The sequence below is a fragment of the Ictidomys tridecemlineatus genome, chromosome 6 (genome assembly GCF_052094955.1).
Source record: "Ictidomys tridecemlineatus isolate mIctTri1 chromosome 6, mIctTri1.hap1, whole genome shotgun sequence".
NCBI classification, from domain to species: Eukaryota; Metazoa; Chordata; class Mammalia; order Rodentia; family Sciuridae; genus Ictidomys; species Ictidomys tridecemlineatus.
Window position 1 is genome coordinate 136,384,876 of NC_135482.1, and position 24,403 is coordinate 136,409,278.

Consider the following 24,403-nt stretch of genomic DNA (forward strand, 5'->3'; position numbering starts at 1 on the left):
AGGTGTTTTGAGAACAGAGCACCTAAATGAAGTATTCAAAAAGAAACTCTTATTGTGGTTCCATAATGTAGAAGAATTATATTCAGTTACAAGAGATTTCTATTCACTGTAATATTAAGATTCTGTGTTGCTATTTAAGCAGCATTTCTAATAAAAGCTACAGTACCTCTTGGGGGATAGGTTTTGAGGTGGATTGGATGGGAGAGGTTGATTTAAAACTCCAGTAAAATGAAAGGCCAGATTGCTTCACAGGCAGAGCCTATGGAACATGTGAACTCTGCTGCACTTCACCTAAGGCCTTTTGAGTCAGTGAGTCCTTGTTCTGTCCAGATGTATGGAAACACATACACAGGAAACCAGGCTTTTCACTGCAGTATGCAGACGTTGGCACTGAATAGGTGCTGCGAAGAATTCCAAGGCGTGTCCCCTCTTGAGTGTAATTCCAAACCAAAAAAAAAAGGCAACTGTGCCTAATAAGCCAGCTCAACTGAATGCCAAAGAAAATGTGCCTCATGAAATGGAAATTCTGAAGCAAGTTACATAATGCTGAGCAAGTAAATAGGAGGACTTGTATGATATGTCCAAATGGGGCAAATGGTTGTTGTAATCAGAATAGTCCAGCTCAGTAATATTTAATAACATTTGGTGAAATCCAAGTGGACTTGGAGATTGGGGACCTTTTATAAGCCATGTAAATATTTACTTTAATTTTTAAGAAGTGATGTATGTGAACTTCAGACGGTTTTTAAAAAGTTACTGGATATTGGCCAATATGGAGCCACCCAAATGTATTCATTATTAATTCTGCACACCCGTATTGATTGTGAAGAGAAAAAGGACCATTTCCTCAGTAAATCAACAGTTTTTTAAGCATTTGCTAGTTGCTAAAAGTAATGGAGTGAAGTGCTCCAACGTGAGTGTTTGTGAATTCTCTTCTGTGTAGTAAATTCACGCATAAGCCAGGTTCTCGCATTTTCTTCTCAGGCTTCTCTCTCTCTGTTGCATCCTATTCTTTATTCCCTCCCTGGACTTTATCTAGGACTTTATCACCTTGTGCTCTAGATATTGTCATCCTGTCAGAGCCGCTTCTCCTCCTCGCTTCCTTTTTCCCCTCCACTTTGCCACTGTTGAAAAACAAAACAAAAACAAAAAACTCAAAGACTCCCTCAACTCTAGTATTCATGTGTCATTCCATCACCAGGAGCTTCAGTGACTAGCATTTAAATGTATTTTTTTTCTTTCTGTTGTAGAGGAATAGTATCAAATTTTAGAACTTCTTCTCACCGTATCTTCCTCTGTGCATTTCTTGCAGGATCAATGTGACTCTAGAAACAAATGGATGAATGAATATCCATATGAAGAGGAAAACAATAAAGGTCGGTTAATCAAGTTGTATAATTGCATTGAAAATAGTATTATTTTGAGCATTGTATTTGGACAGTTATTTCCATGAAAGCATTTCCTTGTTTGACTGAATGAGATAAAGGTCAATACTGTACACACACATTTATCTGTAAAATATAATTTTTCTTTTTAACCCCTTAAACATAGACATTTGTAAGGAAGCCATCTGTTTTTGTACATGTGTAGCTGTCTTTCTTTCCCGGATCTCAAGGTGGTATTTTAAGCAATAACTTTCAAAGGAATATTAAAATGTGGAAAACCACTTGATAACAACTGATCACTGGGATCGAAAAAAAAACCCAAAAGGAGGTCAGATTTTGTTTAATGTACATCAGTTTCTATGAGCCTAATCCTAAAACCACCACTGTGCCGGTGCAGTGTTGCTGCATTCTTTGCCCCTGAAGCCTCTGTCTTCATTGGAGAAGTGGGATCATGATGGAAGGTTTTAACTTTAGTTTCCTACCGACAAATACAGTGAGACTTAAAGGAAGGAAAAACCCTGCAGATTTTGACTGTAGGGAAATACCAGGCATTGCTTTATTTGTGGTAGTTATTTGAGTTTTACTTACATTTCTTACTGGTTTTAATATAAGAGTCATAGGTAAAACCAAGGAAATTACATTATATTAAACTATTTCCATTTCATAAATAAAGCTTTTATACTGAACAGATCTGGCATAGAGGTATGTGCCTTAGAACTCTTCATATGGCTGCATAACACATATAATTTCATGTTTTACTTCCCTTATTATTCTTAGTGCTTTTAAAAAATAAATGTATGTCATGCTATGTCTTTTTCTGTCAGCCCACTTTCATGGATACTTACAAATGATTTTCCACTTAAAATCTTCTCTTCCAAGCTCACTGCTAAAATTTTTCTTTGTAGTGTTTGTATCTGCAAAGTTTTCAGACAGGAAGTATTGATTCAGATGGTACAAGGGAAACTTTCGAGGGTATCAAAAATGTCCTTTTTACATGACCTCGGTATTGTCTCTGTGGGTGCACCTGTTTTGTGAGGGCTCATGTACCATGTGCTTTTTTTGTGTGTGGGCCATTGATGTGCTGGTAAACTGACGGGCTGTGTGAAGAATGGGAAATGATAGTTTTATGTGTGGTGTTTGTCCATTCCTCTGGTGTAAATACCCCTACTGGTGGTTACTTCAGTGGTTTGCCAATGGGCTTACATGATTCCTTAAAATTAACAATTGGCTTTCACTAGCTGAAGATGAGCTGGCCCAAATACATCATTGATAATTTGGTTTATACAGTGATGAAGTTGAATTATGTACTCCTTAAGACTAGTGGGACACACCTAGAAAATATTAAAATTTTTCCTTCATCTTTCTATAGACATGGAAATGTTCTTTAGACACTATCATGCAACGTTTCCTTAGCTCTGTCCTTATGCATGACGTTGAGACCGTTATTATGCTGTTTTCATTCAATTGTCATTCGATTTTTATGTTTAAATGAATCACAGTTAAATTGTAAATTTATAAATGTTGGTCATGTCATTGTTCCCTGAGTTTTTGATGACAACCGAAGATGTTGGCAGAGAGAATCATCATGTTACTACTTAGCCTGAGGATAAACTGAAAATATTTTCATTTCATTTTGTCTATAATATATGTGATTCATTCTAAACGATCCTGCCTCATAGTCCATCATTCATGAGTTCAGAAGTCTTTATAAGGGATGGAGTGGTTGGTATTTCATGTAATATATTTGTCCCATTGGATTGTTTTCTTTCTTGTTATTTTTTCATAGTTTCAGTCCATATTTTTAGTTATATATACATATAGATCCCTCAGAACAGAAAATACGTTGGTGCTTGTTTTTTAGTCTGCTTCCGTCAGTTGCTGTTAGTTTTAACAAAGTCTGATTCAGGGAGAAAATGGCAGAGTTTGAAAATTTATGTTTTCTGTATTTTAAGTCTATTGACCTTGTCACTATTAAGATGTTAAGAAAAATGTCATCAGTGCAAGCAGTGCGACACAGCCTTCAGAAGTGAAAAGGGATTTGGATATGGCTCCTAAAACTGTTCTGTGCATTTCCAGTTTGCCAGTGGTGATAAAATCTTGCCAAGAGACACAGAGTATCATGTTGTGCCTTTCTGCTTAGTTTCTAAAATGTAAATAGCCTACTTGGGATTTATAAAATTTCTGTCGTGTCCATGACTCTTACTTCCAAGAGTAGTCTTCATCTGCCCTTTTATTAAAAATCATACATTCACATAAAGTTCTTTCTTTACTCAATTTCATGGCACTTGAATTTTTCTCTTTACTGTGTGCCATTAGAAAACATGAAATAAATTTTGAAAATATTCTAGTCATTCATTATTTCCTGCTCATAAATATCAGCTTAAATCCCGGGGTATATACTCCTTACTGTATTTCAGCAGTTACTTGTGAATGTGGTGCTTTGTTTGGGTGGGGGGACTTGGCTTCTGGCTTTACTTCCTGATTTTCCAGCCATTTTATGTATGCACTTAGTGATTCTCAGCAGCTGGCTACAGCAGATGTTCAAAGCATACACATGCATATACATTAGACCAGCTTATCAGAGTTCACATTAAGACTTTTGCTCTGTGACTATATCTGATGAACAGCTGCTTAAGCCACCCAGCATCAGCAGTAGGGTGACTTTTACTTTTTGCATTTGGAAACCAAGAGGACAATTCCAAGCTTTTCTGAACATGCTTTCATTCCTCACATAAAGGGCTTGTTTCCTAGTGATTGGTATGTAGAGTGTAATGACTTTAAATTCCTTTTCCATGAAGTTCCAAGGCTAGGTCCTTGTCCAGAATAGAGGGATGGTAACAGTAGCAGTGCAGCTTTCCTCAGTTTTCAACTACATGGCTGTAGGTGCTCAGAAGGCCACTGCACGTGAGGGAATTGTGCTGTCACGTTCTGTACGCTTGGGCAGGGCCTCTGCCTGGGCTGTGAATGTGGAATTGGAAAAAGTCAGGTCTTGGCTCTGCAGTCATGTCTGTGTAATCTTGGGCGCATGACTTCTCCTCTGTGAATTTTAATTTTCTCATTTGCCAAATGGAACTGTGACACCTATCTGAATTATTTCAAGAGCTGTTCAGCAGTGAAAGCAAAAAGAATGTAGTTGTGGAAAAGATACACAGCTGTAGGGTCCTAAAGGGCAGCACGGTATTGGTATTAGTATCCTGTAATGTGTCCTGGGTCACATTCATGCCATTCTGTGATTTCATCTCAAAGACAAACATTTTCAGAATTGGAATCACCTAGGAAGATCAGAGTCTTCGATGCATGTGGTATATGACCCCTGTTCGTAGAGTTGGTTGACTATTTAAACATTTGTTGAATACTCCTTGGCATTTCTTACTTCATGTGGCATTCATCCTGTTTTCAAGCATATATAATTATATTAAAAGTTTTGTAGATTTGATAATGATATAAGCTAGTAGGTACATAAGAGTGTTTATGAAAATATCCTGAGTCAAGTTACTTCAACTTTGAGTACTCATTTATCTTGTCTTGGAAATGAGAACAAAGTGATATACAGGGATGTGAAAAAGATTATAGAATTATTGAAGTAGAGTATCTTTATTATTTGAGAAGATGATGCATTGCTCACTTTAAGAGCTTTGAAGCATGCAAACCCCATCTCTTCTGCACACCTTCTGTTAACATTTAGTGAACTTCATTTGCAGCAGCTCTGTGTGTATCAATACAAGTATTCAGAGATGTTTTTAGGAAAGTAGGATCATATTTACACTTTGTATTTCCTCAAAAGGAAGACCATATGTGTTTCTAATGAAAAAAAAAATCTTTTTTCAGTTTCTTCTAGTGCAGTGGAAGAACTAGAAATTGAATTTAAAACCGAAGAAATTACCAATTTTGCATTAATGTCCTTTTACCTTAGTGAGACTCTAAGAACTGAGAGAGAGAGAATCTTTTGAGTTCTGGTAACTTTGTTTTAAAATGACTGAGTGGATCAGCATTTTTTTTTTAACTATTTGCTATGAAAGATGGGAAAATTAATGACACTTCTAAATGCCCCTCTTGTTTTACTGTTCTGTAAAGAAATGTTATTAGCATTTGCTTTCTGTTCTTCGCTGTTACCAGAGCTGGTTAGTCTTGACGTTCCCTCAGAAGGGTGGACACATGGCCACACGCTCTGGCCTCTGATGCCCCTGAAGGGCCACGCAGCCCCTGCTGTCCACTTACTCTTGTTTGCTTCTGTGTCCAGGACTGTTTTTAATTAGCCTAACAACTTGGTAACTTCATCGATTATATCATTGTTTTTGATAATTTTTGTGTCAAAAGATTTTAAAATTATATTTAAGTCTAGCTTTTGTTCTCTTTCTCAGGAAGTGTGAAAATACATATACCCCTTTTCCTTAATTTTCTGTATCTGTGGCCCTTAAGGACACGAATTCCACTTAATGAACTTGCCCATTGAACATTTTTTTCGTACTGTGTTTTCAGTCTTATCCTTATTAATTTTTGTTCCCCGAATGGCAATTCATCTCCATAGTATTTCACATCTTTTTGTCATATCTTCTGTTTTAGTATTCTTCTTGAACCTGTACTTGTACCTCTTCCTTGAACTTGTTTTTTTTTTTTTTTTTTTTTTTTAAGTAAGATCTTTTTCTCACCGACCTACCGCCCCCTTTGCTCGGGTGATTCCTTCTGTCATGTTCTGCACTGGCCTTTGCTTGCAATTCTCTCTTGCTATGATATTTGCTGCTTTTACAGACAGCTCCCCCGTGGTTTCTCCCTGATTGCTACCCATCTGTACATGGGGCTATTATTTGCCAAGTACAGTGTAAGCAGAAGTACCAGTGGTTCGGGCGTGAGCTACATGTGTTCAGTTCTTTGATTTGAGTTTGTTATTTCAGATACTCTCTATATGAAGATGTCATTTCCAAAGTCTTTGCTGCGTAGCTGAATTCCTTAAGACTAGGGTCCGTGTCTTCCTTCCTGTGCTGCTTTTGGTGATTGCTCTTGGTAGGGGAGCCAGGCTCTATAAAATGTAGTGTCCTTGTTTGTTCCTTTAGTGTCACTTTCTCTGCTGAGATATCAATCTGTATTTACTGGATCATGCCAGACATCTGTTCTAACCAAAGGGTCAGTAGGTGGGCCTTTCAGAGCTGTGATTTATACCTTTAGGAAGTTCTGTGTTTTCCTCAAGGTACATTTTGATTGGCAGTTGGCTTTGTAAACTTCTTATTTTAACTTCCACTAAAAATGGAGATTTTTCTTTATTTGCCTTATAAATTTTCAGTGTGTTTTAAAGGAAGGATTTAAAGTGCCTTTACATTGATGTCTTTAATGTGTTCTTTAAAATGCACGGAAGGGTCACACAGTCCTGAACTTTCTGTGGTGATTATAAGCGTGTGGCTGTGAACTTGGACTGTTGATTTTCATACTGGTTCTGCCCTGCCTTAACCTTGCTTCTGCGTCTCAGTTGCTATGTTTGTGATGTGGATGGCAGTAACAGTAGTACTTGCTCCTTTAAATTGTCGTGAAGGTTCTATGAGAAAATGTACTTGCCTGGCCTGTGCCTAAGGTCCCAGCAGTTCAGGAGGCAGAGGCAGGAGGATCATGGGTAACATAATGAGTCCTTGCCTCAAAACAAAAACAAAAACAGAAACAAACCAACAACAACAACAAAAACAAAAACAAAAGGAAAGAAAAATGCTGAAGCATGCATATGGCCAGTAGTTAGGAGTACTCATTGAAAATAAATATTTATTATTATTTTAAGTCATGTTATGTTTGGAGTATAGTTGGTTTGGCTTTAGGAGGATTGGCCACCCATCTCAGTTTTTGTGTATTTTCATCCTTTTTATTAAAATATGTGCATGGAGAGGGGCATCATCAGCTCTCCTATTCACATATGAACTTCTGAACATGGAGTCTGACTGGGGATTTCAAAGTTGTTACACTTTATGTTGTGAAGGAATAGATACATTTGGGTTTCTGTTGGAGGATAGAGCATGCTTGAAGACCCTGGTTATACTGTGGATGTTGGCAGACGTTAGTCATTCATTCACAGAATCTGAATAACTTCTGACCTGTAGCATGATTGAATTCAGCAGCCATATATTTAGTATACGTTTATTATTTGTAAGACACTGAGCTACAAAGTCAAATTGTATTTAGATCCCGCTCTCAAGTCCTCATTGTCCCAGGGATAGGCAAATTAGTGCTATAATCTATTTAACAGGTCCTTGAGAGTGGGGGTGTGGGTTATCCAAAACTTCATCTATAGAACCACCTTTTGAGTGAGGCTTTTAATGGCAGTATGACCTTGACTGGAAGAAATAAGGGCAACCAAGAGGTTATATTAAAACATTATTAGTAAACGCAAGTTTATATTCTTTCCTTCGGGCTCAGAAGTGTCCTGCAAATTGCCTCTTGGAGGTAAAAATAAACTCGATATTAAGTGATGGCATTAAATGGTTTAGCCAAGAATCTTTTGAGGCTCATTTTTATGTTGAGGTGACTCTCCTTTCCTCCATTGACTCTCCCTGTTTCTTTCTCTTCCTTCCTTGCTTACTGTAACATTTTGTTTTCTTACCACTTGACTGTAGTGATTCTCTATTTAAGAGTTTTGCCATCCTACTTAGAGTACTTCACAAATGGCATCTCTATAATACATTTTGCCAGAACATTTCAAGAGTGATCATAAAAATGATATGAACATCTTTTAAATAGAGCCATTTTAAACAGTTTTGATTTAATGAGAACATTATAGTATTAGTACAACATAGCAATTGATGGTGATAAGCATTTACTGAAGTTTTCTGTCTGGTTATCTATGACCAACATCTACATGACTTTTTAAAAAAAGCAGCTTTCTTTTCCCAAGCTGATGTTAGCAGAGAATTAATTTCTCACATCTACGGAAGTTTGTTTAATAAAAACATGAATGGTTATTGACTTGACAGTGAGTACAGTTCTTTATCTTATACATAATTCAGTGCTTCAGTATGCATCACAGTCTAATGGAAGTAAGGCTTACAAATATTCCACTTAAGAGTCAGTTGATTATTAATCTTTAACATGCTGCCTCACCTGTATGTGTCTCAGAGAGTTCATGTGAAAGTTAATTTACTAATGTGAAAAGATTTAAAATTTGTTTCTATGGCTGTTCTAATAAATCACCAAAACTTGTGGTTTTATTATTTAGTATATATTTAGTTGTAAATTATTTATTTTTTATGTGGTGATGAGGATCTAACCCAATGGCCTCCCTCATGCTAGGCAAGTGCTCTACCACTGAGCCACAACCCCAGCCCAAGCAGTGGTTTTAAAAGAACACAAATTTATTAGCTTAGAGTTATGGCAGTCAGAAGTCCAAAATGGTCCCATAGAGGTAAAATTCAGCTGTGCCCCTTTCTGGAAGCTCTGAGCAGAATTTGTTTCCTCTCCCTTTCCAGCTTCTGAGGCCACCCACAGCTCTTGGTCCTCTTGCTCCATCTTCATTAGTAGCATTGGGCTAAGTCTTTGTCACAGTGTCATCTCTCTGGTTCTGATCTTCTGCCTCTCTTCCCACATGTCAGGACCTCTGGGCTCACCTGGTGATTCAGGATAATCTCAGTTCAATGTCAGATAAGTAGCAACCGTATTTGCATCAGCAGCCTTCATTCTGCTTTGCTCCATAACCTAGTAGAGGTTTCAGGGTTGCACACAAGGAAGTCTTCAGGAGCCATTATTCTGTAGACCACAGATTATAAAGAATGTCAGTGGCTGAGATTGCAGGCATGTGCTATTACTGCCATGTATGTGTGCTTGCCAGGTTTGAGAGAAATTTCATCCTCACAGATTTACGGTGATTTCTGTCAACCAAAATATGATTTCCTCTTTAGAGGTTCTGGAGAAGAAAAAAAAATGCCATTCAAATCATTTTAACTCTTAGCTAAATGTTAAAAATTCACATTATAAAAAAATAATGTCTATTTTAGTGTTTCATATGTGATTTAAAGACATATGTGGTTGAATAATCTAAAACCTTATTTCCAAATTGTAGGGTGCTTACCACAGTTTCACATAGTGATAACTGTGTTTCCATGTGCCTTCAAAGCCAGAGGCACTGTTTTTAGAATTCATCAGGCCTTTGGCCTGACATGTCTTTATTTCTCTGTGTTATAATTCATAGCATATATACGATACAACTAAAATTCTAGTTTCAGAAAACATGATTGTTTGCTTTTATTAAAAGTCCCTGTGGAGTGTGATGGGTACACTTAACTGAGACAGCTTGTACATCTTGCAGCAGTTGCTCAGGACCAAAAAAAAAAAAAAAAAAAGTAAAGTTTTAACACCTGGCCAGCAGCTGTCCATTGGAAATAACAGGTGGTTACTAGGTTTCCTTCAGATCAGTGAAATTTTAGATTTCAAATATTTTTTTTTCAGGAGAGATTTAAAAAAAATTGTTATCGTAGCAAGGAAATATTCTGCTGAGATGTTTTAAGTAGTTTCTTGTTCTTTTTAATTATACATGACAGTCTATTTTGACATATCCCTATAAACATGGAGTATATTTTATTCTAATTAGGATCCCAGTCTTATGGATGTACATGACGTTGAGATTCACTGTGGAGTATGCACATAGTTACATAGGAAACTTACATCAGATTCATTCCATGGTCTTTCCTATTCCCATTCCCCTTCTGTCCCTTTATTCCCTTTGGTTATTCTTCCCTCTACCCCTTTGTTGTGTGTTAGCATCCACATATTAGAACATTCATCCTGTAGTTTTAGGGATTGTCTTATTTTACTTAGCACGACTGTAGTCTCCAGATCCATCCATTTACTGGGAAATGTCGCAGAGTCATTCTTCTTTATGGCTGAGTAAGATTCCATTATGTATATAAACCATATTTTATTTATTTATTTTTTTAGTTGTTGATGGACATCATACCTTTATTTTTTTATTTTTATGTGAAGCTAAGGACTGAACCCAGTGCCTCACACATGCTAGGCCAGTGTCCCACCACTGAGCCACAATCCCAGCCCCATAAACTACACCTTCTTTACCCCATTCATCAGTTAATGAACACCTAGGTTGGTTCTATAGCTTAGCCATTGTGAATTTTGCTGCTATAAACATTGATGTGGCTGTGTCACTGTACTGTACTGATTTTACCTCCTTTGTGTATAGAATGAGGAGTGGGATACCTGGGTCAAATGCTGGTTCCATTCCTAGTTTTCTGAGGAATCTCCATACTGGTTTCCAGAATGGTTGTACCAACTTGTAGTCCCATCAGCAATGTATGAGTTCCTCTCTCCCCAAATCCTCGCCAACATTTATTGTTACTTGTATTCTTTTTTTAAAATACCTTTAATTTTATTTATTTATTTTTATGTGGTGCCGAGGATTGAACCCAGAGCTCATACTTTGGAGGCAAGCACTCTGCCACTCAGCCACGATCCCAGCCCTTGTTACTTGTATTCTTGATAATTGCCATTCTGATTGGACTGAGATGGAATCTCAGTGTAGTTCTGATTTGCATTTCTCTAATTGCTAGAGATGATGAACATTTTTTCATATGTTCATCAAACATTTGTGTTTCTTCTTTTGAGACGTATCTGTTCCTATTGATTGTTTTATTTGGTGTTAAGCTTTTTGAGTTCTTTGTATACCCTGGACATTAACGCCTTATCTGATGTGTGGCTGGCAGATTTCCTCCCATCCTGTAGACTCTCTCTTCATGCTCTTGTTTGTTCAGTCCATCTTCACACAGCCGAGACTGAGCATGTCTAAGGCGACACATTCTGAGAAGGAACTCTGGCCATATTCAGAACTTCACATCACAGAGTGACTCATTTTTTTTTTTGTTTTCAGGGTGCAAATAGCTGGGATCTAGGGGACAGTTAAATACCACTGGATAAAGAGAAGCTGATGGTATCCTAAGCTGTAGAAGGCAGAGTGTGGGTGTGGTGCCTCAGGCCTTACTGAGTATCCTCCCTGCAGTGTTGTACACAGTGATAACCACTGCTGGTCTGCTCTGCACCCTCCTGCTGCGAGCCATTTGCAATCCTCCTGTCACTCCTGCAGCCATATTGATAATCCCAGGAGCTGTTGAGTGTCCTTTCCAGGGACCTTGTAACCACCTCACTCTTGTCCCCTGTTGCTGCACAACAAATCATCCCAGGGGTGGTATCCTGAAAACTGCTCATTTTGCTCTTGAAACTTGCTTGGGCAGGGCTTGGTGGAGAGAGTATCTCTTTGCTCTGCTTAATCCTCTTTAGGCTGATTACTGGAAACTTCTGAACACTCATCAGCATATATGCCACATGGTGCTGGCCCTCCTGCTCATCTGAGTGTGTTGGCTAGAGCACTTTCATGTGGCCTGAGCTTTCTTTGCAACCAAAAAATCATCTCCAAGGGCAGCTGGGTGGGAAAACATGAGGTGGATGTTTTCTCACTCTAGGAAATCCTGCCACATTGTTTCCTCCATATTCATCAAGGCAATTACAAAAACCTGTCCCTTCATTTCAAGGGCAGAGAAGTACACTCAACCCTTGGATGGAAGAGTGGTGGTGTTCTGGAAGATCACATGAGACTAGAAGTATTGTAGTGAATATTCTGGAAAATAGCATCAGCCAGGGTCCATCTTCAAACTGGAGGGCTCCATAGGATTGCTTTTCTAGAACAAGTTATAGTACCAGATTTTATCAGTCAGGGTTTGATGAAAGAAACAGAAGCTGGGAAATGGTAGAAAATGTGGGATTTATTATAAGGACTTTTCCTCATACCATGATAGAAGTTGGCTCAGAAAATTATGTATGGGTGTGGCTTCTGTATACTGAGAACCAGTCTCAAGTTGGCAGGGAAGGCAGGTGGGAAGAAGGATGAGCAAGAAGTGAGGAGAGTAAAGATAGGTTGGACACCGGGTTTTGTGCTTGTGCCCAGGGACTCTGGGACCAGCTGGTGCTCTGCATTGAGCAAAACATGTCATGGCCTAAGAATTGACTAAGCTGATGGAGGACTAGGTGCAGGAACTGCTGTAGGCTGACTTCTTCCCTGCTGTAGCCAAGAGAATGAGCACAAAAGTGACAATGAGAAGGAGCTGCACCCATGTCTGGAGTCCTGCATGGACCTTCCCAGTGCAAAATGCACATAGCTGTTGTTGTGCTTCTGCCTTTGGAATCTCACCTGAATGTCTCCTAAAATCCAAGAACTAAAGCACTGTCTGGGGAAGATGATTCTGGGGAATGGGCATCAAGCTCAGCCAAGCTGAGACTCATCAGATCTGCCCCTGAACCCCATGCTGTTTCTTCTCTCCCTTTTCCCTTGATGCCCTCCCCTCTCCTCCACCTGAGGGTTGAAGATCACAGACCTACTTGATTTCCTACCCCCTTTTGTTAATCTTTCCATTCTTATCGGAGGACCTGCAGTCCTGACCTTGACCAGGCCTTGTAGTGAAGAGCCCTGCTGCCATACAAATGGATATTCTCACATGAAGAAGGCTGCTGTGCCTTGGAACACCAGCTGCCTGGAGGCACCGTTTGAGCTCCACTCATCTCTTGAGAACTTAAAAGATTACTTGTGGCCTCTTTCTTTTCTCCACAAGTATACTTGACTCATTTATCAGTGTCTGTCATGGTGGAGACCATTCTGCTTCCTGAATCTTCACTGTCCATCCTGTGATGCCAGAGATCATATGATCTGGCTCAGTCCAAGGTCAGATAGCCACCCAGAGGTGCAATTTAGAGCATTAGAAAAATACGAGAAAAAGGAAAATTCTGGTTGCCTCCAGGGTGGGAATACATGAATAACCTGGACATCACGGGCTTATCCAAGTAATGAAGTTTAAAGGGAGATCGTGAGCAACGGCAATATGAACACTTTGTAGTCAGGAGTGTAGATGACTGACAGACCCCACAGTTAGTTTGAAGCAAGGTGGATGGGAAGTCACGGGGAGGACCCAGATGCTGGAGCACATTTAGTATGGAGGAAAATAATCAGATTGAGATTGGGGAACCAGGAGGCCTGGAAAGGATGCCCAAGATGCAGTTACAGAGCAAAGGTAAAGGGCAACCCCACTAGCACCTCTGAAGTTGAAGTGGTCTGGCCTCAAGGAGGCGTGGCACAGGGCACTTCTTTAAAAGGCAGGACTGGGTTGGCCTGAGGCTTCTTACCTGGCATGTCAACTCGAACATGCTGGTGAGGTTTCCTGGGGTTCTGGTTCAGCTATGGTCCAGGACTTCCTGGGACAAACATAAAGGGAATAGTTGGTGAGGTGACTGTAGACAGGGAGGGGGGACTGTCCTTGTTTTGGATTCAGGGAACCAGGGGAGAAAGGCTTTTGAAAACAACTTGCCTCAGAGTCCCAGAACTCTATTACTAATCCCCTGGAAGATGGGACTCTAATTTGTGATTTAGAGTGAATACAGAAGTTGCATTCTAATCAGAAAGGGAATAAGAACAAATAAGTTGCTTAGAAGGTTAGTCTACCGAAGCTGGGGTTGTGACTCAAGTAGTGGAGCACTTGCCTAGCACGTGTGAGGGACTGAGGTCCATCCTCAGCACCACATAAAATAAAGATATTATAAACATCTAAAACTAAAAAATAAATATATTTTTTAAAAAGTTAGTCTACTAGTAGAATATGCCAGTTTAAATTTATATATTTATTCTTTATGTGTGTGTGGGGGGGTGGGTAGGTGGGTATTGAATGTGTGACATGCTTGCTAGGCTTTTCTGAGTTCATTTTATCTTTTTAAGTTACTAAGTTCCATTTCAACTGAATTTCATATACAATTCACCAGTCTTTAATCCCCAGGAGCCCAGGATCCAAGATACCTCACCTGGTTATTCCTACCGTGGACTACTCCTTATGAGGATTAACATTACTGAACTATAGATATGAAGATGGAAAATGTTATCTGTAGAGCTTATCATATTTATGCTTGCAGATTCCTTTCTTCTGCACAATATATTCATTCTAAAAAGGAGAAAATGTAGGGTTTTGGCTTCTGGCCAGATTTGTTATTTCTGTCTGTGACAACCTGTGTCAGTCTTTGACATACTGTGGTACTCGCCTAAGGATGCACAGCAGTTCTAGCAAAACCGAATATATCAAATCTGTTTTAAAGCATTCATTTGTACGCCCTTTCTGAAAGTGCCTGGTAAAGTAAAAAGACTCCAACAGAGAAATGATGGTGGAGGTGGTACTTGTGAAATATCTGTGTGGGAGGGAGGAGATGGAGTGATTACAGGTAAAGCAGTGGGATGCAGAATTTGTTTTTAAAGGAATTAAGTGATAGATTTATGTTTATAATTTTTCTTGGTTCTACACGGGGACTTAAATGCATCTTAACTACTTACTTGTTCAAATGGGTAATTATGAAAGCCCGGTCTTGCCTCTCGACTCTCCTATAAAGTTTGAGAACATCTGAACTATCACATACTCAGAGGTGGCCCTGGTGTGCAATTTGGGCTGCACAGCCCACTGGTGGCCAGCACAGTGTGTGGGTGGTCAAGGAGAGGCAGAGGGAGAGAGGGCGTAGGGATCTCTATGTTGGAACCAGGTGAGAATTGACCTTCTCTTCTTCCTTTGCTCCAGACAGTTGTACACCAGCTGCTTATTTCTTATTCTGCCAGAGAAAAATAAATTGTTATAATCTAGGAGCTTAATTGTAAAAAAAAATTGGCAGGAAACATGTTTCATGTTTTTTTGAGTAAGAAATTAGACCGTAACCTACCTCTATCCATGAAACTGAAATACTGTAAAAGTCTTAGTAGAAATCTCTGGTAGTAACAGTTGCTGTTTCCACACTGAAATATGTGTACAGGGCGAGAGGGGAAATTAACTGGGCACAGTGGGTTATCTGATTGCCTTTTTTAATGTAGATGCAGTCTTGTTATATAGTGTTAAATGCAGGGTCTTCACAGGAAGGAGGTGATGTGGTCCTTGGCAAAAGAATATCATCTTTCCAGAATTTTTTCACAAAGAGTGCTGAAATTTCAACTATATATCTTAGAAATTCAGAATCTTAGCTTTGAATAGTACTGCAAGAATGATCTCATTCAACTGGCTGATATAAATAGAAAAAATCAATAGAAATGAAGGAAGTTTCTCAAGGATATGTTGTGATAGGTTAGTGGGTTGGTTTTGCAGAAAGGCCACCCAGAAACATGGTTACTTGCAATGCATAGATGGAAAACCCCCATTTAAGGAAGAAAGTTTGACTCCTACCTGTTTGTGACTTTGTATCAAGTATTAAGGTACTTGATGATGCGTATCTTTTTAATGGGCGTTTGAATCAAATGTGAATGGGAACAAAGAAAGAGAATGAGAATAGTAGTGGCAAACACCGATGATCCCAGCTACTGGAGAGACTGAGGCAGGAGGATCACTTGAGCCCAGAGGTAGAAGACTAATCCAGAGAGAGAGAGAGAGAGAGAGAGAGAAAAGTGAGTAGGCATCTGTTACTTTTTTCCTTCTCCTTTGAAAAATAGTATTAAAGAAGAGTCTCCTAGGCGATGGAGGAGAAAGGAAAATGAGGTCTTGAGAAAACAAAGTGAGTCACACAAAAATCTGAAATTCTGAAAGCTCTTTTAATTAAAAGAGACTTTCTCATATATGATAGTTGAAAGAAGAGGTCCAGTGTGCAGGATATGACAATGTGGATAGGATAGCTGTGCTGTCTTGGTTAAACCCTCTGAACTTACTGCTTTGGTTAGGGTGACATATAGTGACCTGAAGAAAGTGTTTTATTATATTGAATGTTTTTTTATGATTATTGGTCTACACAGTAGTGTGACCTAACAATTTTAAATCCAAGCATTTACCAACAAGCCCTCCCCTCTTTAAATGGAAAATATGCTTATTGAGGATTTTCTTTTCCTATCTTGAGTTTACACTTACTTTTAATGCAGAGGAAACAACAAAACCCCCTTGTTTGCTAAATTGAATGTAGCAAGGATTCCTTCTACTCACTTTTTCTTATGCTTTTTTTTTGTTGAAAATTAAGCTTCAATTTTTGCCTTAAGAATCAAAGAATTGCTTGTGTTGTGTCAGAATACATTCTTCATCCTAGCCAAATCATTTTTATTTTCAAGTCATTTTTTTTGAGAATTCTTATTTAAACAACCAGAAGAATGAATCATTATAGTTGAAAAAGCAGGGGGTAAATTCTTTTGTAAGTTGATAAATACAAAAAGAATGCCTGTAAGTAATAAAGCACAATATCACAAAGAGAAAACCCAATTTAAGAAATAGATTGTTTCCAGTGGTTTTAAAACCCCATTTAGTCCCAGACATGAAAATTGTTGTGAATATCACATTATAATTTCCTTGATTTTTATAATACTTTCCGTCATGTGTAAGTATATATTCAGAACTATATTGCTTACCTTTTTGCTTGTTTTGTGACACATGAATAGGTACCGTTGTTTTTCTCTTGTGATTTGCTTTTTTGGCTTCAGGTTTTTGTTTTTGGTCCTTATTCTCGTTGATGTCTATAGGTGAGAGTCTTCATTTCCACAGGTAAATAGGAATCTATTATATGACCATACTATAATTTATTTGGTCACTTTCCAGCAATGCACATTTCTATTCTTTCAAGCTTTTTACTATTTTATACAGAGCTACTATGAACAGTCACTTAAATGTGTTCTGGTTCACATTTAGAAGAATTTTTCTGGAGCATTTACCCAGAAGTAGAATTGCTAGATTGTCAAGTGTGCACATTTCACCTTTGCAAGGTAATGCCTAGTTGTTTACCCAATGGGACAGTAGCAGTTGACTCAGAAATTGCCCTGTTTGATAGTTCCATTTGTCCACATCCTTACCAGCTCTTGGTTTCTGCTGACATTTAAAGTTTTATCAGTCCAGTGTGTGTGAAACAACATCTCACTATAGCTTCAACTGAGCTTTGCTATTATTTATGGTTCATATGTTTATCTTCTTTAGAATTATTTAATTCATGTAGAATGTTCATCTTTAGAATTCTTTTTCATGTCCTGTGTCTATTTTTCAACATTTTTCTTGATCAGGGAGGATATTCAGGATTAATAAAACGTAAGAGGGGGGAGTATAGGAGGAACATATTTTTTTCTGGATTGTGGAATTCATTTTCACCTTTTAAATATTGGTTTAATATTTCATATTATTGTATTTATAAATATTTTGTTCAGTGCTTTTTCTATCCAACTTGATCACAATGATATATTATGTACTACTGAATATCTGTTTAGTACTATTATATGTAGGGTATTTGTATTTTCGAAAGTGAGGTTGATCACCGATTTTTGTCATGATAATCTGGCTGGGGATTAGTATTAGAATTTTTCTTTCTCTATTAGAATATTGAGTCAGTAAAATAATCTACTTAAATATTTGGTAGGGCTCATTTGTAAAACTATTTGGGACTAGGGTCTTTTTTGTGGGTAAAATTTGAAATCAAAAAGTAGGCTTTCAGATTCTTCTTGAGTCAGTTTTGGTAACTTGCATTTATCTATTTATTGTTAAGTTTTCAACTTGTAAATTCTTTTTCTTGGGTTAGCGCAGTATTACAGGCAGTATGGCCTAAATGACAGAATCCTTTATCCGCCCCCGGCCCATTTCTGGAGGGTCCAACATGTGGTATTATGGAGGCCTTTTTCCTTACTTGTGCCTCCCCCTGCTCTCCTGTGTACCTCTGTCTGTGTCCACGCCTACTCTTCGTGTAAGGACCCTGGTCATACTGGTGAGAATCCACCCCAGGACTTCATTTGTATCTTAATTATCTCTGTAAAAGGCCCTATCTCCAGAACACATTCCCAGACACTAGGCTGAAGGACTTGAAGATAAGAATTTCGGGGGAACAGAATTCAACCCATAAAGAGATATTCACTTTAGTATATTATATTTTTTCTTCTTTATTGGTTCTTTTTAATTATACATGACAGTAGAAACCATTTTGATATAATTATATAAGCATTGAATATATCTGATTCTAGTTAGGATACCATTCTTGCGTATGTTCGTGGCAGGGAGACTCACATATGTACATAGGAAAATCACATCAGATTCGTTCCACTGTCTTTCCTTATATTTTTAATCTTGCAATATCTGTAATTTCTCTTTTGACAGAAAGATCAGTTTAAGGTTCCTCCTCTCCTTTTATTTCATAAGACTTGCCAGGGATTTGTCAATTTTACAGTATTAAAAGCACTCCCTTTTATTTTGTTGTTTCTTTTGCATCTCCATCTACTTTTTTATTTTTCTTAAAAAATTTCTTTGAATTTTGTTTTCTACAACCCCAGCCCTAATTTTTGTTTTTAATCCTCTAAGCATCTTAATGTGATTTCTTAAAGCATAAATTTTTTAAAACTGTATATTTTATGCCAGGTGTGGTGGTGCTCACCTGTAATCCCAGTGGCTAGGGAGGCTGAAATAGGATCGCAAGTTTAAAGCCAGCCTCAGCAATGGTGAGGCACTAAGCAACTCAGTGAGATTCTGTCTCTAAATAAAATACAAAATAGGGCTGGGGATGTGGCTCAGTGTTTGAGTGCCTCTAAGTCCAATCCGTGGTACCGCTCCCTCAAACAATATATTTTATAATGACTTATTTCATAGCATAATGTGTAGAGAATGTACCATTTCCCTCCTGCCCCCACATGTGCCTGTCTTTCCCACTGTCATCCTCTCATGGGAGTGGCCCTCTTATTACCATCAATGAACTTACACTGACCTCTCCTTGTCACCCAAAGTCCCTAGTCTAGTCTACATTAGGATATATTTGAAGGGTCTTGAGAACATTTAATGACACGTATTTACCTTTTTTGTTGTTGTTGTTGTTATGTTGGAGATTGAACCCAGGGCTTTGTGCATGTGAGGCAAGCACTCTGCCAACTGAGCTATATCCCTGGTTCCATGTATTTACCTTTATACTTTGACACAGAGTACTTCCACTGCCCTAAAAATTCTCCGCACTGTGTCTGTTCATTTCTCCCTCTGATGGTTTTACCATCTCCATCGTTTATTCTTATCCAGAATGTCACATAGTTTGAATCATATAGTACGTGGTCTTTTCAGATTGGCTTCTTTTGCTTAGCAATATGCGTGTATGTTTTTTCCTTGACTTTTATGGCTTGATGGCTCGTTTCATTTTAATGCTGAATAATAATATCCCATTATCCGATGTGCTACAGATTACCTGTCCATTGACTTACTGAAGGATATCTTATTTGCTTCCAGGATTTTGTGGTTAGGGAAAAAGCTTCCATAAACATCTGTGGATAGGATTTTATATGCGCATGAGTTTTGAACTCTTGGATAAACTGCAGTGAGCACAATTTCTGGATTATGTTATATGTTTATCATATAACAGCTGAGAGGAAGAAACTATGTTTCAAAGCACCATTTTGTATTTCTCCTAGGGATGATTGGGCATTCTTGTCACTCCACTTCTTTGCCAGCATTTGTGTTTGTCAGTGTTCTGGATTTTGGCTATTGGTATGTAGTAGTATCTTGATGAGGCTTTTGCATTTCCTGGTGTCTTAATGCATTGGCGCTGCTATGACAAAGTATCCACAGACTGAATAATTATTAATTGAAGAATTGAAATTGCTTGTTATATCTGGAGAATGGGAATCCAAGGTCAAGGTGCTGGCATTGGTCTGTTAAGGGATATGGTCTGTTTCTAAGATGGTGCCTTGTTACTGTGTCTAAAGGCAGAAAGGCAAGAGGGGCAAACTCCCTGAAGCCTCTTTATAAGAACATTAATCCATTCATGAGGGCAGAACCCTAATACTTTACCACTTCTCTAAAGGTGCCACCTCTTAAGACCACAGTGATAGGATTACATTCCAACAGTGAGTTTTGAAGGGGACACCACCCTTTATCCATAGCACCTGAGGACCTCTGGTGTGGATTTCTGGATCATCTTTTCATGTGCTTACACCCTGTTTGTCTGTCTTTGATGAATTCTCCATTAAGGTCTTTAGTTTTTTCTTAACTTGGTTGGTTGTTTTCTTATTGTTGGGTTTTATAAGTTCTTTTTGTATTTTGTATCTTTTACCAGGTATGTCATTTGCAAATATTTTCTCCACTCTGTGGTTTGTCTGTTCCTTCTCTTTACAGTATCTTTTGCAGAGCAAACGTTTTAATTTTAATGAAGTCTGGCTTCTGAACCATGCCTTTCATGAATAATGCCTTTGGTGTTGTATCTAAAAAGTCATCCCCAAATCCAAGGTCATCTAGATTTTCTCCTTATTTTCTAGGACTTTTATGGCTTTGCATTTCACATCTGGCTCTGTGATTCATTTTGAATTGATTTTTGTGAAGAGCAGAAGCTCTCTATTTGTAATTATTATTATTTTTTTTTACATGTGGTTAACCAGTTATTGAAGTACCACTTGTTGAAAGGACTGTGTTTGCTGCCTTGTACTGCCTTTGTTCCTTTGTCAAAGATGAGTTGAATGTATGATACATGTTAATTTCTGGGCTTTTTCATGTTTCCTTCATCATTTTGTGCTTTTGCCCGTACCACACAGTCTTGATTGTTGTAGACTCATTGTACATCTCTAAAGTCAGGTAGTGCTAGTCCTGCAACATTATTGTTCTCATTCAATACTCTGTTGGCTATTCCAGGTGTTCTGTCTTTCCATATAAACTTCAGAATCAGTTTGTTGATATCTTCCAGATAACCTGATAGGTTGCTGTGATCTTCAATATGAAATATTTTCTGTGTCATCCTATTTTCTATATGACGTTATGTTTTCTTTGAGAGTCTTGAATTATTTGTGTTTTCCATTGTACTTTTAGTTACTTTTATATTAAGTTATAATTTCATGATGTCATATTTGTGGCACATGGTCTGCTTGATACTAATTATGTTCCTGCTATATAGGTTAGTATCAAGGATGACTTTTGTAATTGCTTTATATGTTTGAAAAGAACTTATTTTCTCTTATTATTATGAACTTCATGTCATATTTAGTAGATAAAGCTACTTTGTTATATTTTCTCTAATCTTTATAATGTTACTTATTTTTAGTTGGTTCATCTCCGCATGACTGAAAGTGTTGTTTGCAATCTTTGATTCTTACTATGGCTTTTTGTTTCTCCTTGTATTTTTGTATGTTTTGATTTGACATATTTTGAACTATTCTAAATGAATGTATTCTTATTTAGAAGTTTTTTTGTTTGTTTTTGTTTTTTAATGCTCATGCATAATTGGCCCTGTGTCTCTCTGCATATGAGTCTTCCTTTTCTTTTGTAATGCATGGGCCTCTTTTGTCAGAATCTAATACATGTACTTTAGCATGTATTTCCTTTCTTTTAGCATTGGGAGCTTATTATTCTATTTCACTCTAAGTTGACCAGAATCCTTTGAAGATTGTAAGTGGGTGGGTCATGTGGGAAGAGTTCTTTACTAATGACATGGGCTTTCGTATTGCAAAATGTCTTGGAAATTTGCAGGAAACTAGAGTCTTGAAGCCTATTGTAACACAGCCAAGATGGCATTGGTGTGGATGGGCATGTTAGTACTTGATATGGAGATAGAGAGAAGTTCATTCTCTGTTTCCAAGGGAGGATTGACCGATGTACTGACTGGAAGTGGATGGTGACGTAAAAGGCCTATATGAAAGACTAGGCTTCAGTATCTATCTTGAGCATCTGGTTCCTTGAAATTAGCACTTAGCACATTTGAAATGCTATAAGACTAACTCCTTAGTTCACTTTTGTACCTGTTTCATTTCTTTATGTCTCAAAAATATAACTGAGAGATTCTGAATAATATAACTTTAATACTTGTTACCTTAGGATAAAAATAAACCTCCTATTTTTGCTGTAAAAGGACTTACTGCCTAGGTTTATCTGTTGATTCCTTATCTTTTAAAATTTTGTTTGGCTCAACATATGCTAGGCACAGTGCCATTTTCTTGTTTTCTAGCTGTGATTGTGAAGGATTTGGAGTGTACCCACACTGAATTCACTCACAAACAAAGATCATACAGTGGAAAGAGCTTTGGTGAGAGAAGTGTACTCCCAGGCTACATGAGGGTGTTTTGGTTACAACTGACCGCATATACACAATGATGGTCCTGTAAGATTGCGAGAAAGCTGAACATCTCCCACCACCTAGTGACGTTACAACTGCCCTAGCACCATAGCAGATTGCATCACACACATTCATGGTGATGTTGGTGCCAACAAATCTGTACTACCAATCATATAAAAATAGAGCACATACAATTGTGCAGTGTGTAATACTTGATAAAGATAGTAAATGTCTTTATGTAGTAAATGCATTTACTATATTATATATTTATCATTACTTCTCCTTCTATAGTATGCAGTGGTGCACCAGCAGTAATCTCCTGTAGCTCATGGTCACTTTCTCATGTGCTTGATTTAATCCTGAATTTTGCTCCTCTTTGTTCTAATAGGACAGGCTATCGTGTATGTGTGTATGTGATGTGTGTGTGTGTGTGTGTGTGTGTGTGTGTGTATGTACTTGTGTACCCTATATCCTGATGTGTAGTAGGCTTGGGCTGTGCCATCTAGGTTTGTATGAATACACTCGGATGTTTGTGCAATGACAAAATCTCCTATCAACATGTTTCTCAGAACCTAACCCTTTGGTTAAGCGACACATGACTGTATATGGTTCTTGGACAGCACATAGCAGACACATTCAACTAGATTCAAAGGAAAACCTTCAAATAATATGAAGATTTTTCCAATGAAAATAAAGCTTAAGATGAGTGAGACCTCAAGATGAGTGGAAGGAAACCGTAGAAAGGTTAGGAGCTGTGGAGAAAGATGTAGGTAGATGTACATATATGAATATACTACAGTGAACCTCGCCATCATGTATATTTATGGGACACTGAATAAATTAAAAAAAAAAACTCAGTAAATAGCAGAACAAACAGTAAAATGAAGTGAATAGGGGCTGGGAGGAAGGAGGGGAAGAGGAAATACTAGGGACTGAAGTAGAACTAATTATATTCCATGCTTTCATAATCATGTCATATATAACTAGAAAGAACCAATAAAAAAGGTGAAATAAATAAAAGTTTCAGTTCTATAATTAATTTATAGAAGGATAGAAAGAGAGATAAAAAGGTGTAGGTAGGAAAGAGATCAGCCACCGGAGGGCTGAGAAAGATCAATAGGGTTTGAGAAAGAGTGTGTAGAGAAATGAGCTGTTGAAGGGAGGAGACCAAAGTGTAGAGAGCCTTTAACTGAAGTGTAGTATTTACTGTGGAATGATCAGGTTTGCAAAAAAGGACGCAATCCTTGAAACTAAAGACTCTGTGTACATTTTAGTAGATCACCAGGACTTTCCCGTTAGAAGGTTACGTTTATATTGCATACTGATTACGTAGTCGATTGGAATTTTAGACTTTTAGATACAAATGCGTGTTCTGTTTGTATTAATGGAACAATTGCCTTTTTAACAAAATAGGAATGTATGAAGATAAAAATTACAGTGAAAGTTTAGTTCTTAAGTTTCAAGATTTCCTTTTACTCCTTTATGAAAAAAATTAGTAAATTTATTGGTTAACCTCTGGTATAGAACTTTTTACACTGATCCTCTAGAAAGGTAAGAAACCTGCGCTGTGAGTGACGTTGTTATTCTACAGCAAATGATCTATTTAAATCAGTTATTTTCTATGGCACTCATTTCATTGTAAGTTCTTTTACTGTATTTCTTAGTCAAGTGGATTTCACTGTCAAATAATTTTAAGAAAATATCACATGCCCTGCATTCCAGGAGGTATTTTATGTTGGAGGATATTGGCTACTTTTGTATTTTCAAGTCAGATTAAATTAATAAAGTAATTTCCTCTCTTTCTTTTTGTAGAAATTTAGTGACAAAGTAGTCCTTTGGCCATAGCATCTATGTTGTGTCTGGTTCGATTGGATTTTATTGTTGAATGATTTATTTCATAGAGGCCTCATTGGTTCTGTGGTCCCTGACTTCTTGCATGTTTGAATACCTTTATATTTAAAGGAAATGTTGCCTTGTAAAGTTCTTGGTTTGCACGTTGGGATCAGTAGGCGTTG

At 37.8% G+C, this 24,403-nt stretch overlaps 1 protein-coding gene across 12 annotated transcripts in view; it reads left to right on the top strand.

The window, feature by feature from the left end:
* The window catches only part of Klf12 (KLF transcription factor 12), a 434,856-nt gene that overhangs the window by 133,205 nt on the left and 277,248 nt on the right, over window positions 1–24,403 (top strand). For all 12 annotated transcript variants that reach the window (XM_078015797.1, XM_078015792.1, XM_078015793.1 and 9 more), the window contains one exon: window positions 1,313–1,376. In XM_078015797.1, coding sequence (XP_077871923.1) covers window positions 1,344–1,376 — 33 coding nt within the window. In that variant the 5' untranslated portion in view covers window positions 1,313–1,343. The remainder of the gene's footprint in view (window positions 1–1,312; window positions 1,377–24,403) is intronic.